The sequence below is a fragment of the Schistocerca nitens genome, chromosome 8 (genome assembly GCF_023898315.1).
Source record: "Schistocerca nitens isolate TAMUIC-IGC-003100 chromosome 8, iqSchNite1.1, whole genome shotgun sequence".
Taxonomy (NCBI): domain Eukaryota; kingdom Metazoa; phylum Arthropoda; class Insecta; order Orthoptera; family Acrididae; genus Schistocerca; species Schistocerca nitens.
Window position 1 is genome coordinate 263145039 of NC_064621.1, and position 23837 is coordinate 263168875.

The 23837-nt window shown below is 43.0% G+C and overlaps 1 protein-coding gene across 1 annotated transcript in view; it reads right to left on the bottom strand.

The window, feature by feature from the left end:
- LOC126198489 (protein kibra) overlaps positions 1-23163 on the bottom strand; it is a 222641-nt gene extending 199478 nt beyond the window's left edge. Inside the window, exon 1 of the mRNA XM_049934862.1 lies at positions 22539-23163. Within this exon, the coding sequence (XP_049790819.1) occupies positions 22539-22666 (128 nt within the window). The 5' untranslated portion in view covers positions 22667-23163. The remainder of the gene's footprint in view (positions 1-22538) is intronic.
- Between the last annotated feature and the right edge of the window lie 674 nt (positions 23164-23837).

The following is a 23837-nucleotide window of genomic DNA, read 5'->3' on the forward strand; positions in this document are numbered from 1 at the left end:
ATTAAATATTTGGGTGTAACATTGCAGAGCGATATGAAGTGGGACAAGCAGTTGTGGGGAAGGCGGATAGTCGTCTTCGGTTCATTGATAGAATTTTGGGAAGATGTGGTTCATCTGTAAGGAGACCGCTTATAAAACACTAATACGACCTATTCTTGAGTACTGCTCAAGCGTTTGGGATCCCTATCAGGTCGGATTGAGGGAGGACACAGAAGCAATTCAGAGGCGGGCTGCTAGATTTGTTACTGGTAGGTTTGATCATCACGCGAGTGTTACGGAAATGCTTCAGGAACTCGGGTGGGAGTCTCTAGAGGAAAGGAGGCGTTCTTTTCGTGAATCGCTACTGAGGAAATTTAGAGAACCAGCATTTGAGGCTGATTGCAGTACAATTTTACTGCCACCAACTTACATTTCGCGGAAAGACCACAAAGATAAGATAAGAGAGATTAGGGCTCGTACAGAGTCATATAGGCAGTCATTTTTCCTTCGTTCTGTTTGGGAGTGGAACAGGGAGAGAAGATGCTAGTTGTGGTACGAGGTACCCTCCGCCACGCACCGTATGGTGGATTGCGGAGTATGTATGTAGATGTAGATGATGATTGCTTTCGGACCAAGGGTGCAAGCATTTCCGAAATGGCTATGGTTTTACTGTGAACGGCAAAATGTCGCTATCCAAAACTGGCGCCAAGGCAACTGTGATGCACAGCCCAGGCCATAAATGACAGGGATGAATGACAGCTGTTGAGATAAGTATGGGCGAATAGATATGTGATTATTGAGTAAGAGACCGCCCAGACGAACCAAGAGACTACCAAAGTGTCCCCTCAACGACCGTTCAACGAATTTTCTGCGTATGGTCCGCAGCAGCAGGTACCTGATTATGTACCCTTGCTGACTGCTGTCCATCGGCGACGAAGGCTGGAATCTGCACGCCAATACAGCAATTGGACGTCCACCTAGTGGTGACAGTTGGCCTTTTCAGATCAATCACATCTTATGCCGCATCGGACAGATGGTCGTGTGCGTGCACGGCTCTGCAACAATCGTCGGAAATGTCCCGGACGTAGGAAACAGCGTTGTGGTCTTGGGAATGTTTTCGTGGCATTCCCTAGGGTGATCTTATCATTCTGGAAGGCACAAAGGATCAAGACAAGTACGCGTCAGTCCTTGGGGACCATGTCCACCCCTCCATGCAGTCTTTTCTCGGCAGGAGGGCACCTACAAGCAGGACAACGCACCATGTCACACAGCTCGCACTGTATGTGCTTGGTTCGAAGAGCATCAGGATGAGTTTTCCGTGCTCCCATGGCCACCAAATACAAAGGATTTTGACCCAATCGAGAATCTGCGGGACCAGTTGGATCGGGCTGTTCGCGCCACGGATCCTCGACCGAGAAACCTAGCCACGGAACTGGAGTCGGCGTGGCACCACATCCCTGTCGATACCTTCCAGAACCTCATTACCTCTCTTCCTGCACGTCTCGCGTTGTGAAGGTGGTTCTTTAGACTTTCAACAGGTTATCATGTTTAATGTGACTGGACAGAGTAGCCTAAAGAATGAAGTTGGCAACATGGTAAGCAAATTTGAACAGGCAGGCGCTTGTAAAATACAGTGTACATAGTGTAAAGCAAAATATATAGGACATAAAGGCAGGAAATTTTCGACGACACATAGGAAGCATGCAGACTCTTTTAACCTGCGCAACTATGGCAGGACGGTAGTTCCGAAATACATATATGAGACAAGTAACCCTCTGAAAGGTGCAACAGAGGATATAGTGGTAATGCGTGCCGATAAAAGAGGTGTGGACGATTTGGCAGAGATAAGCATTAGTATGGTGTCTCGCTGTACCCTTGTAACCTCTCTGTAATGTTATGGAACGGCTGACGGGTCAATGCAGTCTATCGGAGCCGTACGTATGTTTACGTAGTGGCGGAGCATGGGCAGGCAGCTAGTGTGCCGGTGCTCACCGCAACGCTTAGGTGGATGTGCATAACATGCGTAAAGCGGAACAGGGTATCAGGGGTTGCCATTTTTAAAGTAAGACGAGGACTTCATGTCCGAATAAATTTAATTTGCTTTTATATTTTAACCTTGGATGCTTTTGAACTGCATTTTATGTAGAATTCACTTAGACAGCCAGATGATGGGAGCTTGAACCTCGAAACGCGTTCTCCGCTAAAATATTATAACCTCACAAATGTATAGCGTAGCGTAGGAATTTTCTTTCGCCGTATAAAGGGCATGGGAATATTGCAGTCACTGGTGATTTATGCCCGATAACACGGCAAGCTAAGCTGCACCTTTACGAAATTCGATTACCGCCACTAAATCGTCAGGCCTATAGACGACCTTTGCCACAATCCGTTGGCAACGTTTCGAGTCTAGCATTGTTGTTATTAGTGCTTTAAATACAGTTTGAAGGGAATGAAGTTTAGATTAACGGTTCGTCGTCATAGAGGTTGTTTCAGCGTAGCATATGATATCAACATCGCTGGGAGGGAGGTGGGGGGGGAGGGACGTACGAGAGGGGGGTGGCAGGGGGAGAGGGAGGGAGGGAGAGAGAGAAAGGCTGTGACGTAAGGCAATCAGCGTATAGCTCCCACAAAATCAATAATCGAACTTATCCATTTTCTTCTTAGTTGAGCTCGTTCCTCACTCTTTCTAACCTGGATATCCCTGCAGATCGTCCCCAAACGGCTATCTCAGTTGCCATCAAACTTTTCATTAACTTGGATCCAACTGTCTGTACTTCTAATCCGTATGTCATAATACTTGCACTGAAAATCCGATGATGCTTTGCGGAAATGTCTTGTACCGTGTCTCTGGTATGACCATCGATCGCGTCACATCGCACTTTTCAGTTCTGAGCGGACAGTGATCACATACAAATGCTAGAACAATAGCGTCTTCTGCCAAGCGTGAAGTGTGGGCTGTCATTCGAATTCTTCATGCTGAGTGGTTTCCACCTGATTTCATATAGCCCACATAACGTTTCTGTCGTATGCGACAGCAAAGTGGGGCAGGCGGTCAGGCAAGGAAGCGGGTGTCAACCGATAATCATATTCAGTGAGTGCGTCAGGCGATTCGAGAAAATGGTCTACAAAGAGTAATACAGAACAAGCGAAGAGGAATGTTGTCATCAGGATTGTCCTCCATGGCAATGCTTGGCCACACACTGTAGCTACAGCAAACACGCTCCTGCATTGATTTCGATGGGAAGTGTTTGTTCACCCACTTTACAGGTCGGACTTACTCCGTCTTATTTTCATCTGCTCACATGAACCACTGCCCACGAGAAAAGCATGTTAGCACAGACGACGAGCTGCAAAGCAGCGTAGATAATTGGAGGAAAGTAGGGTTTTGGAAAGGTGGTACAACACTACGAGAAATCGAATGAAACTGTATGCTCCTACAGATCTTTTCAAGTATCAGATATATGTTATGTATATTAGCAGACTGAAGCGACGAATGAAAATTTGCACCAAGGTCGGGATTCGAAACCGGGTCTCCTGCTCACTAGGCAGATGCGTTAACCACTATGCCATCCTGACACAATGGCTTTGTACAGCTGCTCGAACTACCCTCTCTCCGCAGTCCAAATTCCCATTCACGCCTCAGCCCAGTTGGTATTCTCCCTAAACTCGAACAGCATTGCAGAGGTTTTGCAACTATACTGGAATAGTACCTCAGCAGCGTACTGGTTAGCGCATCTGCCTTGTGAACAGGAAACCTGGGTTCGAATCCCGACCGTGGTACAAATTTTCATTTATCGCTTCGGTCTCCATGTACATAGCTACGAGGAATGTCTAAGTCGGGTGGCGATTATGTAGTTGGAAAGTGTAGCTGAGTGTTGTAAATGAAACATTTTATGTTGTTTTTATTCGCGATCGGTCGGGCCTTGAAAAGCAAACAGCCATCGTAATTACACTAAAGATTTCGCTTTCATAATATACCATTTAATGTTCCAATAGTGAACTTCCCAGAATTTACTCTTGAATTAATTTCCTTGTCTTGTTTGCCATCTTGTGGGATTTTTACTCCAAGGTATGTGTGGTAACAACCATTCATTCCGTGCTACATACGTGAATTTAATGGGAAGAATTTACCAAAGGTTTGGTAAATGACTGTAGAAGCAGATTTACAGAAGGCAAGCACATAGTAAGTGGCATATAAGGGGTCCGCGGGCGGCTGGTGACTTTCACGAGGCGGGGAAAATAATGGCGCGCTTTCATCCAGAAGGTCGCCGTGGGTCTGCAGCGTGCAGCAAATGTGGCCCACCCATATCCATACACAGGCAGTAGTTAACAGTGCCTGCTGTAGAAATTGCTAGCATTCGCATCCGTCCACACGACGACGGCAACTTTACTATCTGACAGCGCTTGCTGTACCCTGTGAGGCTTCGAAAGCGCTACTCGCTCGCTACCTTCCGGGCAATCAGTTCTACAAAGTAGAACATTGCTTTAGAGGCATCAGCAGATGGTTTGGAGCAAACATTTAGCACAATTTTCAACAATTAGAGCAAACATTTAGCACAAACTACGGCTCACTGCTTATTTACAACAGATTAGTCAGATATTCGTAAGACGAAATCAGTTTACAATTTTTTATTTGCACGTGACAACTGGTGACAGAAGGAAGGAATATTTCAACTAGTACCACAGTTAATTGGTTAAGAGAATTGACTCACTTTCACAGGAAGGGTGATTTAAAGTCCTGCCCGGTCAACTAATTTTAGGTTTTCCATGGTTTCCTGCAAGAAGAAAGTCAATACCAAGACCAAGTTATCTGTGCACCGTTCAATCTTTCGACCAACTTTGTTGTATGGGAGCGATAGCTAGGTGGATTCAGGTTACCTTATCAATAAGGTTGAGGTTACGGATATGAAATTAGCTAGGATGATTGCAGGTACTAGTATATGGGAACAATGGCAGGAGGGTGTCCACAATGAGGAAATTAAAAAAAAAAATTGGGAATGAACTCTGTAGATGTAGAAGTCAGGGCGAACAGGATTAGGTGGTGGGGTCATGTCACGCATGGGAGAAGCAAGGTTACCCAAGAGACTCATGGGTGCAGCAGTAGAGGGTAGGAGGAGTCGGGGTAGACCAAGGAGAAGGTACCTGGATTCGGTTAAGAATGATTTTGAAGTAATAGTCTTAACATCAGAAGGGGCACCAATGTTAGCACTGAATAGGGCATCATGGAGGAATTTTATAAGGGGGGCTATGCTCCAGACTGAACGCTGAAAGGCATAATCAGTCTTAAATGATGATGATGATGGTGGTGGTGGTTTCCTTAAATCGGTAAGGCCAATGCCGAGAAGGGCACTTGTTACAAAGCATAGCAGATTTCCTTCCCCATCCTTCTACAAATTCGCTTGCGGTACAGGTCACATAAAGTCGTGGACCACAATAGACCGAATACGCCTGAAGTATTTCTGTACATAGACTGGATCAGTTGTGTAGACTGTATTAAGGGTCGGATCCACTGGCATTCTTCTGTAACATTTTCGCCCCAGCAAGCACTAGTTACCTGTAACGTACTGCAACATTCTATAGTGTGTGGTTCCTAAAACTAAGATCAGGGACGATTCCTTCATCACTCGCATTCAGTCCGAGCTTGCTCTCTTTGGATAACAACTTACACGGAAGCTTAAATTCGAACTTTCCTTTTAGTCTAATGAACCCGCTACTGGGACAAGGAGCGTACTAACTCCTTTTCATTAAACTACTATTTATTAATCTCCAACATGGTCCAGGAAAAAGAGGTCAGTGACTTACTTTTACTGAAACTGTCAAAGTTGCGATAAGTTGCGGCAGTGACTAGTTTCGGACATGACGTCCATTATCAAACCATCGTCTTCATCGTAAGTACCGAAACAGAACAGAACCAATACATCTGCAAGTAACCGCAATTGAAAATCGTGAGTAACATGTACGAAATCATGTATAACATATTATCAGCGCTTCTACAACATATTATCAGCGCTTCTTGCCACAAAGCACCAGAACAATTGACACATGAAGTTATAGCAGCTTATTTCGCAAGTTTTCTGAACAATTTGGAGTAATGGCTCTTCATCGGACTAGAAATATCCTTCCATTTTATTAAACATATCAATTTTACGACGTCTGCCGCGTCAGCGTCTTAGTAGAAGCATAATTATTACTTTGCAACGAAACGATACACATCATAAAAAATAATTACATCGTAAGAAAAGTGGCATATTTAAACAACTCATTGACGACTAGTCGGACTCAGCACGTTACCAAACGAGTGAATGGCTTTAACACTATGAAATGAATGAAATCTTTGCCTATTTATAACTAAGAGAAAGTACATGTCTGTAATCTACAGTCTGCCTGGTTATTGTAACGACTTTATTCTGCCATATAAAATATACACTGTTTGTGGGAGCGTTACCTTAATAAATCGAGAGAATTCTGGTCTGATGAAGGTTCAACAACAAAAATAGCTACTGTAGAACCAGCTTTTGTATCGGTGATTCTATTCACATCGAACACACAGCTATATGTTTCTCACACATAGACAGCGTCCTTTTATTGCTGCCAGTATGTGAGTAGCGTGTGTGCGCGAGTGTGTGTATGTGTGCGCGCGTGTTCGTATGTGTGTATGTCTACATGCCTGCACGCTCCCGCAGAGCTGAAAAGGGTAATTGCGACCAGCATTCCGAGTAGCTTACTACTCGCGAAACACAATGCAGCTGGAACGCTGACAGCGTGCAATTTTCCAACGATTGCCTAGTCTTACCGCAAGCAACTGCAGTTCCAAGAATCTTAAAGAATAAGGACATTCCAATACATCGTTTTCGTTTTACTCGTACGCTGGTTCTAACGAATGCTACGAGCAAGAAGCCACCCTCTCCGGTCCCCGCGAATCGAAGAAAGGAAATATCACAGGAACTTAGTAACACGCACGGAATCTGAAGCGAGACGAGAACAAGTGGAAGAGGTTCGATTTGAACAGCTCGTATTAATGGAAGAAAGTGATCGGACGACGGGAGAGGCATTACTGAATGCACGTCTACCACTGACAATTTCTGTAAAAATGAAGGCGCTATCGGGTGTGAGGAAAAAGGATCCAAAATAAATTATAGTGCAGATATTTTTGTTTGCAGCGCTCTGTCACACTCATCACGCTTCACGACGGCGTCCAATGTTCTGGAAGGAGGAAACAAGAGAGAGAAGTCGGAGTCCATTCGACGTCATCTTACGCACGAAGTGGTCCGGCCGTGTGACGCGCGAGATTCTAGACAGACTTTTAACTCGAAGGCCGCGTCCCCCGACCGCATTCCAAAACGCGGGACCGCAGGCGGGCGGCGTTGCTCCTTTGGACCCCTCTCCGTGGCACGCAGCCAGTGGTCTGCATGGGGAAATCCGCAACGCAAACGGCTCGGAGCTGGACCCACATCAGCCTACTCGAGGCGCAACAACCCGGGGCTCGCTACTGATGCAATATCTGTACAGTCAACTGATGATTAGTGCCCCTGTAAAATATTCCTACATAAAGTAAGTACTTGTGAGTGCACAAACCATACAGTGTGTGATTCGTGTTCCAAGCACATAAATCACCTACTGCGCCGGAGCTTTGCTTCAACAGTTTCTTAACGATATTTAAACAAAACAGGGGGGTTTTAATTAAACTTCCGTTATTTGAGAGGTCCCCCATGAAAAACTAGTGATCGTAGGACAATGAAAGGTTATGAAAACATTTTTAAGGAGAAGCGGGAGGGAAATAACGAATTAACTATTGAAAGAAACACATTTTAATTTCCGTATGAGAGGACAACATTTGTTAACTGCGTACAATGTTTACGTTCCAGTTCATACGAGTTGCTCAATGTGACGACCATCTCCGTCCATGACAGCCTGGAACAGCACTAGAGATTGTTCATAGAAATACTCAGCTATCACGATACAGCTCATGCACTCTTGAAAATCGCAGACTGCGTCCAGCATTCTCAGCCGTGGCAACAGTAACTTAAACAATTTGTTTTTTTTTCATAATGGATCAACGAAGTTTAAACAATTTGTGGTGTAACTGGCCGTCGGCCTCTACCAGGATCAATTCCCAAATCGCCAGTTAATTCGAAGTTCCGAATCATGTTCTTGAACCCAAATCATGACGCTAACACTACAAACAAAGCAAATCCTGTACTTTGAACATCATTCCTATAAAGCTGTGTACCCATACGTCAAATAGTTCTGCGTCTATACTGGCGCAAGCACCGAAAGTTTAATTATAACACTCCTGTAAATGAAAGTTCAGTGTTGCTGGAGCGACAGAAATTCGTTCATAAGGAACTACATCAGTTGTAGGTATGTGCACATTTAGTATGCGATTATTGGCACACAAAACTCACAAGTAACGTTAATTTTGACAATGCAGTTTTTACAGTATTTGCTGAATTTTCTCGTCAAGTGAACATTCTGACTCTCCGCGTGCGTTTTCATGTAGTCAGTGGTTCGCTGGAATCCACTGAAGGCACTCAGGACTATGGGACGCGGCATTACGTGAAATATTTATGAAAAAAATGCCCAGTGATGTTAGACGATAAGTAAGCAAGGAAAACCTGATCAGAGGAAGAATATTAAGTAGTTGTATGTAGATAAATAAGGTACTAAGGAGATATTAAGCAGACTGTGTATGGTTCTAAAGTATCTCAAGTGGATATGGTTAACAATTGCGTGTGAATCATACGAAACAGTAACTGACCCATAAGTTTCATCTAAATTTTCGTGATTTTTATGCGGAATATTCCAGAATGACACAATCTAGAGTGAAAATAATACTGTGGCCATAGTGACACGTGTGAGTGCGAGTTGAAACAGCTAAAAACAGTGACTATATTTACATACTCTGCTCGTCTGTGTTATTGAATATAAGCCACATACATTCTACTATCTATCTGAATCAAAAATGAATACTGTAAAGCTGCAACTTAATCTAACAGATGACATAGGATTGGTACTGATCAGATGGACTCTGCTCATATCCTGTCCTTGTTTACCTGTATATTGTGCGATCTTCTCTCCCCCCCCCCCCCCCCCATCTACAATAAATACTTTCCGATTGCCATCAATTAAATTTGCGATCACTAATATCCTTGAAATATTAGAGGAGTGGATGGGTGAGCTTACACTGGACAGGATACTTCGGAAAGACTTGGCAGATATTAACTTACGCGAATATGGCCGTTTGTCGTCAATAACTATACGCATGAAAGGGGAGCGATAGTTGAGAAGTAAGTTAGACGGGGTTGTAGTGTATTCCCAGTGTTATTCTACGTGTATATTCAGCAAGCAGCACAGTATACCGACAAAATACACGGATAAAGAGGCTCAAAATTCAACAGAAGAAATAAAAACTTAGCAGTTTGCTGATGACTGTATATGGGGCGAACAGAAAGTTCCCGTTCAAACGCCGTGAAGTCCAGAATCTATATGATAATTGGGCGAACTAGCCGTGAGCACTGAGACAAATCATCCTACCGAAGCACCAGGTTGAAGATGCCCGTTTGGTAAAACGCCGTGTCCTGCTTTGTGAAGAACTCTGTTACTGCCTGCTGCACACCCTCGTCCGACAGGATTCGTCGACCCTTCAAGGCATTTTTTGAGGGACTGGTGGCGTGTTAAGCGCATGGGGAGAGATCAGGACTATAGGGCAGGTGCTCTCCCACTTGTCCGTAATGAATGAGGTTGGTCTCCCAGGTCGAACGGCGCCTTGTGTCGAATCACGAACAGCACAGAACTTGTACCATTCCAAAACGGTGTTTTCGAGAGACATGCTGCCCCAGACACATTATTGATCCTCCAATGGATGTCTGCCGGTGATCGTCCTTCGGCAGTCAAGAAAAGAATAAGAACACACTGGTCCTGTTTGCACTCATTTTGCTAATAAGGTAGCCACAGTTCACGTTTCTGCATTTACCGCACGCACGTCGGAAAGACACGAATGCTCCACTAATCCCTTGGTTACGTGTCGGTGGTTACATACGCATATCGGAGTCGAGCTACGTTGCTTATTCCCTGTAGCAACGCCCTCAAACGGAAACTTCTTTATCGCTCCTTGTAAATCTATCAGTGACGCCAAAGGATATGGAAGAGCAGTTGCACGGAATGGATAGTGTCTCGAAAAGATGAGGACGAACAAAAATATAACAAGACTAATGGAATGTCGCTGAAGTAAATCGGGCGATACTGAGGGAGTTAGAATGGGAAACGAAACGCTAAACGTAGTAGATGAGTTTTGCTATTTGAGCAGCAAAATAAGTCACGATAGCCGAAGTGGAGAGGATATAAAATAGGGCACAACCTTAGGCATAAAGGAATCGTCATCTGGTAAATGGAAGGAAGTGTGCTGGGGGAGGGGGGGAGGGAGGGTGGGAGGAGGACTGTAGAGGGAGACCAAGTCTTGACTACAGTAAGTTTTTTTATGCTTTCGGGACGTGCCCGTTCAACCACCTCAATAGTGAAATGTCAGTTATGACGATGCGAACGTAAGGAAAACATAGCATGCAGTCCCCGAACGGAGAAAAATCTGCGATCCGGCATTGAATCGCGTCTGGGCCCCTTTGCTTGTTAATCCGAGCCTAACCCCGCAGCTACCGAGGCGGACTACAGTAAGTTACTTCGTTGTATGCTCCATAGGCCAACTGAACGATTATTTTATCGAACTGATGTGGAACGAGTCAGTATAGGATATGCATACATGATTAATGTTAACATTAATAAACAAATTATTATTTTCAGTCTTGCTCATGAAACTACACTTACTTTTTTTAATTGGCTACCAACTTTAAGCAGAAACTCGCCACTGGAATAGAAAGAATTGTCTAGGAGAAATTATTTTAAATTAGATTTAAAAACTGCTACCTGTCGGAGATTTTATGTTATTGGGCAAATGTTCAAAAATGTTTGTTGCTGCATACTGAACTCCTTTCTGAGAAACTGACTGCTTTAACAGTGGGTTATAAAGGTCATTTTTACCTCTGGTGTTGTATGTCCATTACTGTTTTACTCAAGTAAAGTATTTTAAATTAGATTTAAAATCTGCTTTGATACCTGTCGGAGATTTTATGTTATTGGGAAAATATTCAAAAATGTTTGTTGCTGCATACTGAACTCCTTTCTGAGAAACTGACAGCTTTAACAGTGGGTTATAAAGGTCATTTTTCCCTCTGGTGTTGTAAGTATGTACATTACTGTTCTGCTCAAGTTGTGATGGATTGCTAACAACGAATTTTGTTACCGAATATGTATATATTGTGACGGAGCAGTTCCAATGCCTAGCTTGTTGAGGAGGTACCTGCATGACGTCCGTGTGTAAACACTACATATTATTCTTACTGCTCGCTTTTGTGTAATCAGTACTTCCTTTCAAAGTAGTGAATTACCCCAGAAAACTACCCCATGAGGTTAATTGGTTTGTTTCCGAGATAAGCAATTATACGAAGAGCGATAGTATTGGATCTTAGTTGTTTGAGAAGCTCAGTCATACGCATCTTCGAGTTCAAGTTTTCATCGATATGTGCACCCAAAGATTTGGAGCATTCTACACTACTTACTGACTCCTGCTGGTGTGCTACATCAGTTGTTGGTATAACTCTTATTAGTTGTACCCAGGACTCAATGTAGTGTGTTTTTCAAAAATTAGGAAGAGTCCATTTTCAGAGAACCACTCAATACTTATTTGGAAAATATCATTTACCAACTCTTCTGTTGCTTTCTCTCTAATGGGATTTATTATAACACTATTATCGTCTGCAAAAAGTACCAGTTTTGCCTGTTGAACTGTTTAAGTGAAAGTTCATTCATATAATAGGAGTGGAGCTAAAATTGAACCCTGTGGGCATCCCTTTGTGGTTTTATTTTTCCAGTCAGTAAAATTAAGGTGCTTCCAATGGAAGTAGGTTGCACTATTTGTGCGGAGATGAAGAGGTCTTCACAGGATAGACTAGCGTGCAGAGCTAGTGAACGCCACAACAACAACACAACGGTGGTACGATTGGTTGCCTCCTGCTTGAAGACGCGACAGCTCGGAAATAATGGTGTTCTGAGAGGTGGAGAAGTGTACACTGGTAAAGCGAGCAGTACTAGAAAACGCTGCGTCGTAGGAAAAAGAGCAGAATAGTATTTGCCGCAAACTTGTGTCACGCTTTGGGTAGCCGTTCGAGACGGGTCCCCGCACGGCGTGAAGAGAACTCGGGCGGCCAGCCTGCGCGGCGTGGCGGGAGGTGGAGCGGCGGCGCAGCTGCTGTTGCGCGCGTGTTTCCCTGCAGATGGCGCGCGTCTCCTTGAACTCGGCGCTGTGCGGCGCGCCTCGCTTCGGCAGCCGCGACCTCCCAGTTCCATGTACAAGAGACGCAAGGTCGAGCGTAGGAGGCGACACCGAGACGGGCGACAGCCGGGCCGCGTCGCACCGCCTCACCTCACCGACTCCCCGACCAACACTGCACCCACCTCACCGTCCACCCATCTGCTCAACGTTTAGCATTCGCTGCAAGCGTTCGTAACTTGAGGTCAAAATGTCATAGACAATGTATAATTTCCATTTCGGCATTTTTCGAGGTGCCGGCAATTAACACCGAAACCCCATCTACTAACTAGCCACCAGTAATCCCACAATAGCCCCTAAATCTACCAACTGGCTGAACGTGGAGATTGGACCACTGTCGAAGGTTGTGTTCCAAAAGTGAACAGCATAGAGACAGAAGTGATGTCACTTCCTGCAGGACCTGACCATCATTTTGCAGGACAATGCTCAAACACATACAGTGCAAGCTGTTACTGTTTTGTTTGACTGATGGGGCTGCTAAGTGCTATACCACCTACTGCAATCCCCTGACTTGAGCCGTCGTAAGTTCAACTCGATTTCTAAACTGAAGGAAACACTTCACGGCATTCGCTTCAGAACTGCTATAAATTTTTCGGGCACTAGACCGCGCCGCTCGAACTGTCAACGCTGCTAAGAGTATCCTACGACTTCCACATCGCTGGCAACGGGTTATACACAATGCTGGTAACTACTTTGAAGGTCAGTAAACACGTATCTATGTCGTACGAGCTGTAAATAAATAGTTTCCACTATTAAAGTTCCAACCCACGTACATATAAAAACTTCCATTAATTTCACCCTTCAAAATGTTTTAAAATCCTTGTAAATATCTCATCTTTATGTCAGTATTTTTTTCATCTAATTTGGTTTTACCTGCCAAACTGGCTGAAGAGGAGACTGACTGTATCCCTTCCTCGCCCATATGGGCAGAAGGGGATGAAATAACAATAGAGAAAGAAGTTTCCGGTGAACTTTGTACGTAACATCCAATTTTTTACTGAAGCCTTTCATTACAAAAATATCACGTTCAGTTTTCCAATCTGAAGCTCGTTGCATCACAGTCGTTAATGCCAAAGTGGAGTACATGAAAGAAAACTTCCCGAAGGTAACGCCACAAATATCTGAACCTTACATCTAAACCTTTCAATTCCAGAAGATGTGTCACTTGCTGGCAGACAACATCTGTGGGCAGCGAGAAGTGATCAACTTCAAACTTTAATGAAACAGCTGTCTGCCGCTTTGTGGTACTCCGGACTCGCCCATCTGGAGATCACTAAACAGGCTGAGATCAGTTGTTGGTAAAGCCTAGGACCAACTTGTCAAATGGGGGCTTCCCAAAGGACCGACACAATATGAATGCCAGAGGAGAAAGGCGCAAGGCAGAAGGGCGTCATGGCATTCTCCTTGTTGAAACTGCTGACAGCTTCGTCTAGAAGAGCATTACGGAAAGGCAGTTATGCTCAACATCGGTCCCTTACAAGAATCTCAAATACGATTAAGAAAGTTGCTTATCGCGATTGGAGCTGTGAATGCACGTATCCCAGCACTATAAGGGCTGCCATATAACCGAACGTCTCTTCTCCACCGTGGCGAACCACGGCGAAGTTCAGTAGACGTCATGTGACCTCCATCATTCGCATAAGGCAGGGACACGGGTGTTTCCAGGCCCATCTATATCGGTTAAAATTTATTGCTTCTGGACACTGCGATAAATACCAAACGGCAATGGCGGATCTGAACCACGTCGTATTGGCATGTACCAAATACACGGCAGCAGAAGCAATCCTGTACAGGAAATTTCCTGCGATCGTTTACTCCCTCCCCACTAGAATAACTGCTTTTCTTTACATGTGATCAAAAGTATCCGGACACCTGGTTGAAAATGACTTACAAGTTCGTGGCGCCCTCTATCGGTAATGCTGGAATTCAATATAGTGTTGGCCCACCCTTAGCCTTGATGACAGCTTCCACGCTTGCAAGCATACGTTCAATCAGGTGCTGGAAGGTTTCTTGGGGAATGGCAGCCCAATGCACTGAAGAGAGGTACCGATGTCGGTCGGTGAGGTCTGACACGAAGTCGACGTTTCAAAACATCCGAAAGGAGTTCTATAGGATTCAGGTCAGCGCTCTGTGCAGGACAGTCCATTACAGGGATGTTGATATCGTGTAACCACCCCACCACAGGCCGGTATTATGAACAGGTGCTCGATCGTGTTGAATGATGCAACCGCCATCCCCGAATTGCTCTTCAACAGTGGGAGCAAGAAGGTGCTTAAAACATCAATGTAGGACTGTGCTGTGATAGTGACACGCAAAACAAACAATGGGTGCAAGCCCCCACCATGAAAAACACGACCACACCAAAACACCACTGCCTCTGAATTATACTGTTGGCACAACACACGCTGGCAGATGATGTTCACCGGGCTTTCACCATATTCAATCCCTGCCATCAGGTCGCCACATTATGTACCGTGATTCGTCACTGCACACAACGTTTTTCCACTTTTCAATCGTCCAATGTTTACACTACTTACACCAAGCGAGGCGTCGTTTGTCATTTACCGCCGTGATGTGTGGTTTATTAGCAGCCGCTTGATCATGAAATCAAAGTTTTCTCACCTACCGCCTAACTGTCATAGTACTTGCAGTGGATCCTGATGCAGTTTGGAATTCCTGTGTGGTGGTCTGGATTACACATTACGACCCTCTTCAACTGTCGGCGGTCTCTGTCAGTCAACAGACGAGGTCGGCCTGTACGCTTGTGTGCTGTACGTGTCCCTTCATGTTTCCACTTCACTGTCACATAGGAAAGAGTGGATCTAGGGATGCTTAGGAGTCGCTGATATGGAGTACCTGGCAGTAAGTGGTGGCACACTGCATCTAATATATGAAAAACGTATGTTTTTGGGTGTGTCCGGATACCAGACTTTTAAAAGACAGCGGTATCCACTTTTAAATTATAAGTTGCTGTGTATCTCGTCCTCATATAGAACCACCCCACTTCGAAAACCGGGTCGTAACTTTGTGTTTTTATTTTATAATAATTCTTTATCTTTGCAGGTCAAACTCTCACCATTGTTCTGTTGTGAAATGTACAAATCTGTTAACTTTGTACTACTGTAACTACTATTAGCTGTAATGGTGTTCGTAATTTTGTGTTTTTTATTTTACATTAAGAACTTACGATTGTACTTCCATCTCTCATTAGTGTTCTCCGTTGAAGTTTGCAATTATGTTAACATGGCACTGTTGTAATTACTGCTGGCTGTATGGTCACTGCTGCCAAAGGCCAAAATAGGTAAATAAAAAAACGAACAATGGAGCACGTATGCCATGTCCATGCTACTCTGAGTCCTCTAGTGATCAAGAGTCGATGGAGGCGAAGGCCTCAGAGATGAAACACAAGCACGGATTGGGGAAGGAAACTCTCTGTGCGCTTTCAAAGGAACTACCCTGATATCCACTTCAAGCGATTTAAGAAAATCACGGAAAACCTAGATCTAGATGGCCGCTCTAGGATACGAACCGCTACCCTCTGTAACATGATTCCAATGCCCTACCAATGTGCCTCCTCGCTCGATGCTTTCGTCTTATGCCTGCAAACGAATCATTCTTGCTTTGTTGGCAGCGAAGAAAAAAAAGTCCGTTTCCTCACACAGATTAACAAATACGTGTCAGGTTGCATCGTATACAAATAAGGGAAGTCTAAACAGCACAGATGAATTGCTCATTCTCGACAAAGTAAAACTACCTTTATACCGCTACAAAACACAGCCATCTTCTCAAAATAATTTTCTGTATCAGGAAACTGACTTTGGAATGATCTTCTTCAAAATAACAGAGAAATTAAGTGACTTTATAATTTCAGAATACAGCTAATGGCCCGTCTCCTACTGCAATAGGTATCTTTTCCATGTATTTGTCTGCTCACTCTTGTCAACACCTTCTCCCCTACCACTTTTGCCTCCACCTTGTGACAGAGACCTGTAATGAAAGTCTGTCCTTTCTTAGGGCTATTGTCACTGTCATTTCAATCATCTCTTTCTTCGCCTTCTCATGGATTCAAATGTGATAAACTAATCAATATTACTGATATTCTCGACACCTTTTATTATTATTAACTTTAGTATTATTATCCACTGTTATTGTTTGTGTTGGTAACTGTAATTGTTCTCCTAATAATTTATCAGACGTAGATAATAACTAGAAGTGTGAGCGATAACTGAGAACTTTTTGTAATATATTTTAGTATCTGTTGTTCTTGGTTTTATGTAAGAGAAGGCATTAAGAAGGCTCTGATCTGGTCATACTAAATAAACAATAAATGAATAAGTAACGTGATGCTGAAATGGTTGTATCTAGAAGGAGAGGGATTCAAATAAACCTTCTGATTGCAGCATTAGTGGTTTCCTCAAATCAATCTCCTCCGCATTCTCCTAGAAGTAGTAAAAGTTGTATGTGTCTTCGAGCATACAGATCTCTTTCTCGTATCTGTAAACGAAATTTTGTATTGAAGGCCCGTAGAGGCGTTATGGGTTTGATAAACAACACGATTCCTTGTAGAGGATGCTCGACTCCTTCATATGAACATGCCTCACAAACATCAGTCTCAGGTCTAGTTCCTTCACTAACACTGGATAATAGTGACATTACCAGAATTCTAATTACATGAGACTGTGCACTCTATAGATGACAATGGTTAACATATATACCACCAGTAAATAACTACAATTACCATTAATAACTGTTTTTCTGCTGCTTCGTTGGTATGAATATTTACATCATATTTTATAGCAGATCTACAAATACATAATCAGGTTTATTGTATTCCCAAAGGGTTCATCTTGAGACACGTATTTGTTAGGTTTGAAAAAAAACTGTTGTCATTTAAAGGGTTTCTTAATGATCAGCACACGGCTGTTACATATGGCACGTACTAACATATGACAGCTTCATAAGGCACGCGTCTCTTCGATATTATCATAATGCGTGCGTATATGACCTTCATAAGTTGACCCGAAATTCGGAAACAAACTAGTTGGCACGACCGAAATCAGTAAAATTCCAAGAGTAGCGCCAGGCGACCTCGACTTCAGGTACCTTGACCTGACGAAGGATGTTTTCCCGATGCCACAACAACAAATACCGAATACAGCATCTAAGGTGACTTTGAACAATCATTTCATACGAGTCGGCACTATGGTGCCACCTATGATTACGAATATAATCGGTGATCGAGCGCAGAATACAGGCTGATGAAATGTGATTCTCGAGAATTGGGAGTATTACGAAGACGCCAACTAACACACAATGAGTTAAAGGAAACTTCAGCAACATATAAAATGAGAGTACGTCTTGAGTGCCGTAACAAAAAAACAATGTCAGTTATTCCTTCCAATAAGCAGAGAAGAAAACCAAGAATGCACAGTGCAGTTTAGGAATAACGGCACTTCAGACATGAAACTCGACGCAACAGAAGACATGAACAAAAATATAAACAAACAGTAAACATGCTTGTAATGATTCATCTGAAATACTATAAAGGTAAATGTATAAAGCTATCTTCACAGGACAGCAAATATAGATTTCCTGCGGTGGCTATAAGAATCGCTTGGGCAGAAAAGCATTGTACTACATAGGCTTTTAAAAACTGTATCAAACAAAATGTTAATAATACTATTATACTGTGTTACGATTGCTTCATGCACAAGAGTTAACGTATGACTATCCCGTCAGGTTTCGCCACTTCAGTAGTTTTCTTTCCCTTTGAAGTGTAATAAATGCTGATGAAAACTAATGTTTTTTTTTTTTGTATTTACATCCTATCTAAACAGCATTATCTGGCGCAGGGCTTTTTCTACTAACGGGAAAGAAAATCGTTTAGATAAAGCGCAAATGGCAGTACAGGTTTTGCGATGGTCTTGCGCGAGTGTTAAACTTTTTGCTATGATAAATTTAAGAAAACAGTGATCATGTTTTAACACTTGCAAAACACTTATGGGAAACCATTGACAAACCACCATTTTTCATAAAGTTATCATTAAATGTGACACGCTGTTATTACATGGAAATACTGTGAAAGTGTGGTCCCCAGTAAGATGATTGTGAGGTCAAGTGAAGTTTTGTGCTGCCTCCTTCCTCCTAATGTTGTTTTCCGATGACGTAGAGTTTCTGCTGAGTTTGAAAGGTACTGATAGGATCTGAGACGAAGAGTTGAGTCGGTCGGTGAGGTGCGCGCTGATGCCTCAGAAAGAAACTGCAGGTGAAAGGCAGATGTCCAGTTTCGAGAGGAGATGAGGGTCTACGTCCCGTCGACGACGAGGTCATTAGGGACGGAACGCACGCTCGAACATGTGAAGGAAATTAGCTATGACCTTTTCAAACGAACCATGCCGGCAAAGTAAAGCGATTGTGAGAAACCCCAGCGAACCTAAGTCAGTCGGAGATCTGAACCGTTGCCCTCCGTCAGGCGTCTCCTTTCACACATAGTTGCAAACTTCCAGATTGGTGACCACAACTTCTCTTATTAAAGGGGCTTCTGTGTTTGATGTTAAATAGTTTACTTGAACATCTTGCACCGTAGAAGCAAGAAATGCAAGGGCCGGTAAGAATCCCTACACGGTAGCGTATTCACAAAACTCATAGAATAAATTCTGTATACGTGATGACAGTACAACAAAACACACAATTCAACAGTGCCTCACACTTTTAAGAAAAAGAGTGTCTAATGCTGCAGTGTACGCCATCATTTACTTCCTCCAAAAGAACACATTATTGGGACGATAAATCGGGATAGCTATATTTTTGTTCGTTTGACAGGGGTGAGATTCCTATAACGAAATTTCACATAGAATTGTTAGATGGAGTGGCTGAGAATTCCAGAAGAAAAGTTTGCAGTTTACACATGAAAACATATGATTTGTCGTTTTTGTCGTATTTGTTGGACCCTTAATAAATAAACGGAATAAACTGGTTTTATTCAAAGACACATAATCCTAGTTTATTGTTGTCTTTTGCTAACACACTGCTACTTATATCTACGCATTCATGCTTAAATACTAGATGAGTACACATAACGGTAAAATTTTCATGCCGATAATACTGCATATAAAAATCCTTGAAAATATGAGCTTCCATGTTAAAGCCAATAAACGAAATACTATTGTATTACGTGCCATAAATGAAAGATTTCCTTTAACGCCTACGTCTCATACCTACAAATCGTAAATATCTTTCATTATCACGCAGTAAAACTTTACGAATTCATTAAATGGCCTCATAAGATTCCCAATAGCTCAGCTCAACTTTGTCTGGCCCCCGGAATAAGATGTATATAGCATGTGTATGTATCGTACACGACTGCCAATAATAGCTCCAAATAGCAGATTTTTCTATTTTCTATTACGGACAGCACCGTGAATTAAATGAGTAAGAACTGAATTAAATGTAGTCACGAGGGTGTGCATACTTTTCCATTTTCATACATTATCTCGGTACACAGGTAGAGAAAAACTGAAGGAAAGCACTATGCTACAAGGATATTTGCCTCAGGGGTGTCATAAGGGTAGTTTACAATTACAAATACGTGGCTTCTCAGTATTTGCAAACCAAATTATCCAAGAGTCAGTATTCATTTCATGATTTACTTCATTCTGATACCGTTTGGGATACAAAAAAAAAGCGCCTTTACTGCACGGTTAGATTAGCTGTAGGTGAGAGTGCTTCCCGTCATACACAAACTGCAGCCCTCTCCATGGATATTAATCATTTCTCGATCCTATTCCGAGCATCAATATTTCATCAATGCTTACCGTAATTAAAATCTGAAAGAAATAAAAAAAAGTTTTCAGATCTCTTGGCTTTAGATTGTACGGTCATTGTGCGTGCTTCTCTTGACTTGCTCAGTGAATGTCGCTTACGTTCAACCCGCACATACAAAAATGCAACCTCAGACGTCAAAGCCTGACACTTCTTAGAATAAGTAACGTCACATAACTGAATATTAGAACTCTGGGGCGTCACTATGGTAGGAAAAAAACCTTCCTGGAACAAGCGAGACCTTGTAGTGAAGGAAACGTTTACCACTCACAGCTGAATTTTATTGGAATTCTTCACACAGGTCCCTGTATAACAATTCGACAAGACCAAGTAAAGCATTCGCGATCACACCACACAATACTTATCTACAGAGATGTAACTTATTCGTTAGGCTGTCTACGTGAGTTACGAATATTGTACATGCTGTTACAAGTGAAATTAGTACAATTAAAAACAGTATAAACGAAATGGTCGGTTATTTGCTATTATACGCGCTGAGCGAACGGAACTGAACTCATCAATAAAAGCAGCTAGAACATTTTATATGCTAGATATTTGATACAAATTTTAAAAAATTAATTGAGACCGTCCAAAGTATCATAACGTCAAACAATTACTTGTCCTCCTGAAATGTCTAACACTGGGATGATGGTTGCAAGCAGCCAGTATCAAACAGCATTTGCCTTTCATGCTGGTGTTCACTATTTATGTATCTGTAAACAAAATTGGCAGTTTATGTTAAGACACTGAAGACTAACAAATATATCGTCTTGTGCTAATGAAGCGGTAATAAAGTTGAAAACAATTTTGTCCTGCATGGGAGAGGTTCAATGCACAGTTGAAGATAGCAAGTAAACACCAAATACTAAGCTGCGTTTATTATGGGAATCGAACCCTCTGAGCAGGCCTGCCGACTGCGGTAAGGCACGCAGAATATGGGCGGAGCTACCCCGACCCCGGTGCAGAGCGACAACGCCAATGGACAAGGGTGGCGCTACCTGCCCCCACTCCGGAGCGCAGCCCCCATCCGTCTGCAAATTCCTGTTGGACGCCCGCTCTTGCCCTTGACACCCAACTGCACGGGGTGAGAAGAGATGTAAACAAACGGCGTGCGCTCCACGGCCACACCCCCGTTTCCCCGTGTCACAGGTTCCTGCGCTATCAACAATTGTAAGTCAACAGAAGAGCATTTCCGCGGCCTGTTGCAAATATACGTTTACATGAGTGAACCGCACGCACGGTGCTGTCAGTGAAGCGCAAATGGAATGACGGCAAAGCAAACAAGCTTCATTTTAACTACAATGCATTCTAGTCAATCGCTATAGATTACCTTCGGGAAAAACAGCAATTCCGAGTAAATTAGAGAGCGCATTAAAAAAAAGTGTTCCACCTCAGATGAAGCTGGAAAAAAAATTGTTTATTCACCGGTGAATGGAACTCTATCCTCGGAGACTTCTTGAAATGTAAACGTCGCCACAATGGAACAAAAAGTCAAAGATGGCAAGGCATGAAACGGTGCGAAACCTTATGCACACTGCGAGCCCGACGAGACGAAAAAGCTAACGCCCATCCAAAAATAGAAACAAAACTTCTGGAACCTCTGGCTATTACGAGACGCTGGGACTGCGGCGAATGCAGAAAACTACTTACACGTTCTTGCCGCAAGACGAATGTAATCTGTGAATGCAATGAACATACTACATAATGCAGTGAAAAACCTTTTGAAACACACATTCGCGAAGAATAACACCAGCGTCCAATTTCAAGTTATAACAAATTGGTCGTGCGGCATCTTTCTCGAAGCCAAACACGATGTGCTAATAGTCACACACTGCGTCAATCACTATTTTCGTGGACGTGTTACTTAAATCACGAATTATTTTTTCGCGTAAATAACTGGCAAAACATTGATATTTTATATTTTACATACTGCAAATCAAATAGCAACCCTTTGTCCAAAGCGCACAGCGAGAAACACGAATCCACACAACGAACGTTAATGTTCTATTTTGACAACAATTAACTAGGACCGACGAAAAAATATTTACAGTTCACTCATTCGCAAAGTTATACAATATGTGAAACAAATGTTATGGCAACACACGGCGTGTTTCCATGGAGATGGCAGCACATGTGCTTAATCCAGACGAAATTAATCCCGAGTTTTGTATGTTATTGTTTAAATGCTTTAAATGACCAGTAACTCACGACAGCATTAATCAAACTCAGGCTGAAATAACACAGCGAACACATTTTGCAGCGCTTCCGCGGGTGACGAGACACAATACAGCAGAAACATTTAAGGAATTCGGAGATTTGACGTGGGGCTCCGCAGGGTTAAGTCGCTTTTTCAACTCACCTGTCTCGCGGGTCAATCCACGTTGTTTTCTTGCTATTATGGTCGATGAAGTAGATCTTCCCATCGTAGTCCGTTCCAAAATCCCAACCGTCGGGCAGAGGTATCTCTCCATTTCGTCTCCTTGGCATATTTCACTAGTTAAATCCATCCAAAAGTATAGCAACTGGCAATTCACAATCTAGCTACTCCGCCATGTTGAATACCTCATTATCATGAGAAGCGTGACGTCACCTTCAACTCATGTTCTCCAGCCAATCAGCGCTCAGATGCCTTGGCAAAGGAATGCGCGTATTAACATAACCATGAAGCAACTTGAATGACTGCTGTTCGGCCTCCTGTGGCCCTGTGGACTCCAGCAGAGACTACGAATAGCCCTCTCCAAACAAGTTGGTCGTCGAACACGGCAAAGGCGGAGACACTCGCCCTCTTTTTTCGTTCCCGCACAACGCTGAACAAGTACTTTACGCTATACACGGCAAACAAATGTTAACTGTCGTCGTACAAGGTTGTCAAATACCTTTACGCAATTCAAGGCACAAATGTACACAACGAAATCACGCTCGTATGAAGTAAACACAGACAGTTCGGCGCTCGGCGCAAGAGTGCAATGGGGCACCTGCGGCCGCTTTGCGCGTCGGCTGCTCACAGTTGACGCATACCTCACCCACTTCGCTGCTGCGCCTCGAACCAGCGCCATCTGTGATGAAACATCTCAACTGCGTGCTTTAAGGCCAAACCCAACATCTGATTTCAAAACACTGCTGGCGAGTTGCTACGACTTCTCTCTGGCAAATCACGTAAGAAATGAACGTGTTGTGTTATCGAATGATACACTGCAGGTGTTCGTCTCTCTATACGACTACTGTTCGAGACAGCTTTGTCAGTAATTAGACTGTTGTTATAGGCATTACTTTTACATACAATATTTTGGATAATGCAATAGAAATATGCGAGATCAGCAATTTTATTACGAAATGAGAACAATGAAATAGATAACTGTGGAATATTAACAATAGTTCTCAAAGTTACGCGTTCTCGTAGAAGCACGGATAAAAAAGTCGAAGAGCTTAGTCGCTTTTCCTGTGTCTTGAAATGCTCTATATTAATTTTGGGGGAAAATATTTTTCCAGCTTTTCCTTTTCCCCTGCTTCTTGATACATTTTATCATTTTCGCTTCTTTTTTCATTTTGTTCTGAGTGAGGCGTAATATGTGTCGCAGATTGTCTCAGATTTCTGTATTGATATTATGGTCTACATTTATACTAAGGCAAGGCAGCTATAATATTTTTTAAATGTCAT